This window comes from Cyprinodon variegatus, unplaced genomic scaffold (assembly GCF_000732505.1).
Source record: "Cyprinodon variegatus isolate N-32 unplaced genomic scaffold, C_variegatus-1.0 Scaffold701, whole genome shotgun sequence".
Classification (NCBI taxonomy): Eukaryota; Metazoa; Chordata; class Actinopteri; order Cyprinodontiformes; family Cyprinodontidae; genus Cyprinodon; species Cyprinodon variegatus.
In genome coordinates, this window is record NW_015151154.1 from 417,559 (window position 1) to 424,909 (window position 7,351).

Below are 7,351 nucleotides of genomic sequence, written 5' to 3' on the forward strand. Positions count from 1 at the left end.
TCCTATGATGAGAATTTTAGGCGCCTCCATGAAGTGGGACAACTTGCAAAGGAGCAGGGTGGTCAAATGCTTATTTTCCTCACTGTAATTACTGTATGGAAGATTTAATTTAATAAACAGGTGAAGATCAATTTATTTTAGTGGGTGTCTGTAATAAACTTTGTCTTCATAACAGATTCACTGCTCTAGAATGCAACAATTATGAAAAAGCAGGTTGTGCTAGACTTTAAGGTTGCACTGAGTAAACAGCATGCATCCTTGAAGACCTGGGTTATTCTGAGAGCATATTTCATATTTTTGGACTTTAGGAACAGCATTCAGATTCTGCAGTTTTAGTGTGTAAAAATAAGCACAAACTACAGACAAATTATATAAAAAGGATTTATTGAAGTGAGTGGGAGAGAAAAGAAACTAAATTTGAAGACACTGATTTTATCTGAATGAAATATTTCAGAGGTAGGCCAATCTGACCATTGCATTTGCAAGAGCAAACAAAGTCCAAATCATTTACGGTGTTCCAATATTTATACACTTTGAAATAACATTTAAATGCATACAGAGTGCAATTGTAGCTTTCAATTAACACCAATTACTTCTCTATACTACCGCCATCAGCTCAAACATGGTCGTCTTTGAGTACTAAAACATAACCAATGAAATAAAAAGCAAAAAGGTTCTGATGTCAAACATTGTCTTTTCATGGAAAGATTATGCATACAAAGTTCAAATCCAAGAAATTTCACACTGCGTATTTTAGATAAAGCAGCATACATATTTAAGTTCTTATTACAATTCATAGTTTTAACTCAGTTGTCTGTTCAATGTCTGCCGTCGTCAAAGAGAATACAAAAAAATAGATTTGGTCATTATTTACAAGAACACGTAATTTCCGAACTATCAAAGCTGAGGGATTCAGGAGGAGAAGCGGCTTTGACAAAGGCAGACATGTTGGTGCCATAATTTGTTGTTTTTTTGTTTTTGTTTTTTTCATTTAAAAAAAGCCCTGCCAGGGTCACACTGTGCATGTTCAGACAAAAGGTTTCAGACCAGGACAGCAGAGAGTATTGGCTTACTGGTGACACTACAAATACATAACTTACATTATAAGGACAAAAAAAAAATGATGATGCAAAACAATAAATCTAGGACGAGGAGAGAACAGCCATACATGAAATCCAGTTGTTGACTTTAAAATGTAAAAGACATGCATTCTTTTTTTTTTCAATTTTGTTTTTGAAGGGGGAGCTTTTTAAAATGCATAACTAATCTCTATCTTGTTTTACACAAATGGTGAGAAAACAAAATGGTTTTCCTTTTCAAAAAGATTTTCTCTCTGCTATTATTTAATATTACAAAACAGTTGTCCACAAAGTGGGTAAAAGTGGACTGTAAAGACTGGAGCATGGGGGTTATAAGAGGAACGGGGAGTCACCCCGTCAACCTGACTGGCCAATAATCAGATAAACAAAACAAACAAAGCAAAACACTCATACTGCAATATTAAACCAAGGGAAAATATTTGTGGGTTTGTAAGGAAGTGACCAGAAGATACAAGTTTAAAACGGATCACAATTTAGCTTCCGTCAGACTCTCAGTCATCTTCATCATCCTCCCCTTCTTCATCCTGTTCCCGTTTTCTCTTCTGACCTCGCTCTTCTTCTGCAAAAACAAAAAAAATTGGCTTTCATAATAAGACAAACATAAAACAAACCACTAATACTTTCTGAATACATTGCATTAAATTCATAGCAGGTTTTAATGTTGACATCAGAGCTAGCATTAATGAACAGAGCGGTTTATTAGCCGGCAGTTCCCAAAACCACCAGACATTCAGAGCAGTAACTTTAAAAGGTATAGAGATTCATCTAAATAAGTGGTCCTCCTAACTGTCAATCATTCTGGTGATATGTTTACGTAAGACCGCCCTAAGTGCTCGTCCCGTTAGCCATCTTTTTTTGCACATGGGCCCTTCCAGGCATCTATCTGTGGTGAGCTACAGTTTCAGACAGTCATTGAAGCCCACCTTTCTCACCGCGGTTCTTTGAAAATGGCCGAGGGTCGTAAGAGGAAAAAGTGTCTGGGAAGTGTATGGGAAGGAAAGAAAGGCCTCAGAAGAGGCAGATGTATCCCAGAATGCTTTGCACAGAGAGCTCTCCTTGCAAGGCAATATGGGATTTGCTGTTACAGCGGGCCGCTGTTGCCATTGGCTGTCACTACCCGATAGTGTGATTATCTATCTGAACAGTCAGTTATCCGAGTTCACTATATAGTCCAAGCTCTATATAGTGATTGAGGGGTTAGGGTGGACATTCAGACACAGTAAGCTTGTATGAGCTTTTAAACAGAGCATGCACAAGGAGAAATGGGCCGCGCATGCTCTCACACAAGTTCAATAGGCTTTCTGTGTCTTTTTTTAAAGTGGAGAGCGTGGGTCTATTCAAAAATTCAGAAAAATCCTCCGCAATACCTCTAATGTCACAAGAAATCTGCAGAAGGGAGGGGGGCACTTCTGCTGATGCAAAACCCTACTGCCATAGAACAGTGGGCATTTCCATACTAACAATCTCATCACACATTTGTAATAACTCCAATATACTCACATGAACCTTCCAAATGTTAACATTTTACTCCACTTCCATAGGCTGGGTATTTTAACTTTATTTTAGCTAGAAATACTTCTTCTGTTGACATTAACAGAAATATTTAGGAAGAAAGATTTTCGAAACTCTGTCCTGTTTGTTCTCAAAAAACCAAAGCAGTGCAAAAACATTTTCCCCAAAGTACGAAGTTGTAGTGGAACATGCACAGAGAATAGCTTCTAAATGAATCCATGGGGTTGATTGAGGTTTATCGACTGCCACCATCATTACTCACCTTCATCGTCTTCATCGTACACCTCTTTGTCATTCAAGTCCTCCTCTTCTTCTTCCTTCATTGAAAGATGAGAGTGAAAGATCAGGGTGATTTCATCAAAATATTATACACAGAATAAAAATTGTAATTATTGTTGCCAACCTCCCCACTCAGGTCCTCTTCCTCCTCTTCTTCATTCTCCTCTTCATCATCCTCTCCTTCTTCATCATCCTCGTCTCCAGGCGGAGCGTCTTCATCGTACTCTTCCTCATCTACATGTGGGTAAATGCAGCTCATTACCCAAATGTTCAAGTTTAACTTAAAACCTTAGAGGGCACTTATGCAGCTTCACACCTACCATCTTCATCTTCCTCTTCATCATCCAAGCCCTCAGCGTAAACCTCAGCGTCGGAGTCAGGAGCCTCTTTGTCGTCTTTGTCGTAGCCGTCCAGGTACGTGAGCTGCGGTAGGAGCTTGAACACGTTGTCTCTGTACTCGTTCAGATTTGTTACTTCACAGTTAAACAGATCTAGACTTTTCAGGGACCCCAATTCTTTCTGCCAACAGAAAATAGAATATTTAATTAACAGTTCAGCAAGCTGAAAATCCCATTTACAACAATTGCTGGGTTCTATGTCCTTTAAAATAGGGATGTCCCAATAATAATGTCAGATATTGGTCTGATATTAGCCCAAAAAAATAATATATTTATCAGCCTGCATTTCTGATATTTTCATGCTAATAGAAAAACCCTATTTCTGTTAAAAATGTCTGTAAGTCATTGAATAATTTCACATGGCTCAGTTGTTTTCACAACTTTTGTTGTTGACTTTTGTTCCGGGTCTTATGGATATTACTTGATTAGACTTAAGCAGACTTTTATTGTCATTTTGTATACACAGAGTGCATAAAAAACAAAATTTTATTTGCACAGCTTTCAGACAGCAAACAAGAAGCAGCTTAGCAGTGAAATTAACATTTCCATTTCATAAGGTGCAGAAATGATCGAATGTAAAAAGTGTGGGAGGAAAAACATGGTGCCAAACGCATTGATATGGAAATTCTGAGCAGTGCAACAACAAATATATATATGGAGCAAAAATGCAGTAAAATTTTTTTAGTTGAGTTCTTTAGGGTTTGGTGTTATCTTGATTAAGAGTTTTTTCAACAGTTCAGCCATCTGATGGCAGTGGGAAAAAAGCAGTTGCAGAATCTGCTGGGTCTGCAGCAGATGCTGCGAAGGTCAAGCCGTTTCTAAAATTCTACAGTATAAAAAAAGTAACAGAAGCTGGTACGATCCATACTAACGTTGTATCAGTTCAATATCAGTATCAGTTTATATTTTAAGAGCATAGATACTTATTCCTTCAGCAGATCATCATAATTACGTCTTCGAATTCAGGGCAATACGCTTACTTTTTTCTTTCTTTTGGTCAGTTTGTAGTATAATACTTAAATGTATTATGAATATTATAGTACTTTCATTTTTTTAACTATTCTCACATAAAAGAAATTGTAATATTGAAGGAAATAGATGTTATAGTTTTTTTGGGGGGGAAAAATATGATAGAATAACTCACCAATGGTTCTATTGTGCTGAGGTCTTTGATCTTGTTGCCGCTGAGGTTCAGATGTGTGAGGTTCGGACACTTATCCGCCAGAACTTCTAGCCCTCCTGAGATCCGGTTATCGCTGAGTTCAAGCTATTGGCCAAATAGAAACCATCAAACTATGCAAAACTACTGCAGTCTGATGCTTTACAGTGGTTTAATTAAGAAATAAATAAAAAAAATCTCCCACCTTTTTGAGTTTCTTTAGCTTTGGCAGGTGGGCAACTGTCGTCAGACCAACATTGATTGTGCTTAGAAATTCCAGCTCCTCGAACTCATCTGTTAGGCCTTCAATCTTGCCTTCATTTGAGCGACAGTTGTCCAGCACAAGTTCTTTGACCTGCAACACAACACACAGGTTGGCATACGTTATAAAACCTGAATCAAATGTGCAAAAAAATTAAGTACAGAGGACAAAGTATTTCAAGTATACTTGGTAATGGTAGAAACAGAGAGACTAAATAAATGTTTTATAAAAGAATATGTCTAACTTTACCTTTTGCAACTGGTTTTAGACAATTTATTCTAATGCAATTAGAATGAAAAACAGTAATACATGTAGATATGAGAAACTTCCCCACAGGAACACAATCTAGAAACAAGTAAAAAATGTCTTAAATTAAGTGTATTTACCATTAATTTGAGTAGGTAAATGATATAGTTTGCCTATTGGATTGAGTATTTTTACCCTTAAAATAAGGGTAAAATAACCTTAATGACCACAATCTTTATTCATATTATTATCCTCACATTTATTAAGTGCCAGTATGTGTTGTTTTTTAGAGCATGTTTTTTGAGTAAGATTTACCAGAACTAGCCTTAATTTAAATGGGATGGTGAGCAAATGCAAAGCTCTGTCACAAAGATGATAAAGTACCATCATGGTAGTGGAAAGGAAAGATAAACAGGGGTGTGGCTACATTTGGCCGAGGACACAATTGGACACAATTATAGTAGAAACTGTTCTATTACAATCAAGTTTACTTTATTTGACCTTTTGATATAAAAAGAAAAAAAAACATGTACACGGTCCCAGGTGTGCCGTTATCTGACATTTAATTTGGACCCTGAACGTCTCTGTCCACCTAACATGCAGCGGTCAGTGCAAATCTCACCGTTCTAAATATCGCGATAGCTTGGCTCCTCTATCGTTACGTAAATAATAATACATTTGTATATCTTTTTACGAAAGAAAAGCAAGAATTGCGTCTGGTGTTACTTTATGAATCGTTGGCTGAGCAGTGGTACATTAAAAACCGCGTATTTGGTTTCCAAGCGTCGCAGAAGCGCCTTTAGCGAACAAAAAGCAGTGGGAGCGGAGCACCTACGAGTCGTGCACAGGGTCATTCGTGAGTAGGAGGGGCCGCTAAAGCCGATTAGATATCCGCCAGGCAAACGTTTCATTGTTGCTTCACCTAAAGCATTGTCGGTCGGGACTAACAACGAGTGTATACCACTAATAAGAGGAAGGTATGATAAACCGTTCGTCGTTCGTGTCGAAAGGACGGAGTTTCAGTGTGTTTCGAAATGCCTTTGTTTCTAGGTAAAATGGCGGCTTGTCCTAGTTCTGGAAAACTGGAGCAACAATAACAACGCTGCTGGAGAACCTAATTTCGGCTGCTTGCCCCCAATAAAAGGTCGGAATGAGGTTCACACCGTCCCCGGGCGTGTTTGTGTTTCACCCGGCCTGTGTTCGCCCAGTTTGGCGGTTGCTGAAGGTCCGGGTACCAACAGCGCGTTACTTTCAGCCATCTGTGCGCACTGTTGAGGCTCCAGCGGAGGCTGCACGCGCTGCAGGCTCACACAGCGTAAGCTCAACGTTCTAATGCAGTCCATGCAGAAATAACATGGGCGGTTTCGGCTATATAATAATCACTAAAGGTTACAGTCTTCACGCATCCTTAGATAATTCCATGACTTCCAGTAATGCACATCCGCAGCCCGCGAAATGCACGATCTAAAATATTCAGATGCAGGACTGTTTACGGATAACACGTTAAACAGTCAGTGCATGAGAATAATACAGAATGTTAACCAAAACAGGGTTCGTAGATGTAAAGTTAGAAATATGGCTCCTCGCCGTGTTTATCAAAAACTGAGCTGCATCCTGAAAATGTTGGAGCGGCGCAGAAAGTTGGAAGCAGCAGAGTGTAAACACGAAGCTCCAAGCAACAATGTGACCCCTACGCCTCCATCATCTTTTAACTTGGATGAAACTTTGTATCCCCCCCTCCCTCCCCACGCCAAGACATCACACCAAATATTCTCCATTAAGGCAGCGTGAAAACATCACAGTGGGAGAGATGCGCGGCCAACTTACATCTGACGGAGTGCGGTTCCGCAGCTCCAGGTGAATTCTTTTCTTCATGTCCATCCTTGATCGGCACTCAGAGGATACGATACACACTTTTAATAATTACTGCAAATGCAACTAGCACCTCAGGAGCTGGCTGCTGCTGTTCATTCAAACTTGATCCGCTCGGTGGGCGGAAGCACGTTTCGGGATTGTCGTCACCGTCAGCCAATAGGAAGAGCCGCTTGAAGAGGGACGGGATTTACAGACGTACGGTCCAATCATGGCGCTCTTATACAACTGGGTGGGGTTTTGTTGTGAAGTTTGGTTGTTTGTTAACCAAAGTTTACATAGAAATAGAAATGCTGAAAATATAATTGTATTGTATGTATCCATCAGTGTCTAATAAACCTGCAAAACAACACTTTGTGTTAAGTCTGCTGATTATGTATAAAGATGTTCATTTGCATATATCTTGTTAAATACCCCACCTGCTTATTAGACGTTTGACTGTCAAAGATGAAAATACGAAATTAGAATAATAAAAAAAAAGGCCTGAATACAGTTATGGAATTAGTAAACAGGAAACAAAGGA

At 39.0% G+C, this 7,351-nt stretch overlaps 1 protein-coding gene across 2 annotated transcripts; it reads right to left on the reverse strand.

Annotated features, from left to right (window-relative positions):
- Positions 1–370: 370 nt before the first annotated feature.
- Positions 371–6,961, reverse strand: anp32a (acidic nuclear phosphoprotein 32 family member A). 2 transcript variants are annotated; one of them, XM_015394638.1, is made up of 8 exons: positions 6,784–6,961; positions 4,654–4,803; positions 4,434–4,556; positions 3,212–3,410; positions 3,016–3,125; positions 2,875–2,929; positions 1,648–1,659; positions 371–805 (listed from the first exon to the last, which is right to left on the reverse strand). In XM_015394638.1, the coding sequence occupies exons 1-8, from the start codon at positions 6,835–6,837 to the stop codon at positions 612–614; spliced, it is 897 nt and encodes a 298-aa protein (XP_015250124.1). In that variant the 5' UTR covers positions 6,838–6,961; the 3' UTR covers positions 371–611. The 2 variants fall into 2 exon arrangements, with proteins under 2 accessions (XP_015250124.1, XP_015250123.1); XM_015394637.1 differs by lacking the exon at positions 371–805 and having other exon boundaries at positions 982–1,659.
- Positions 6,962–7,351: the final 390 nt, after the last annotated feature.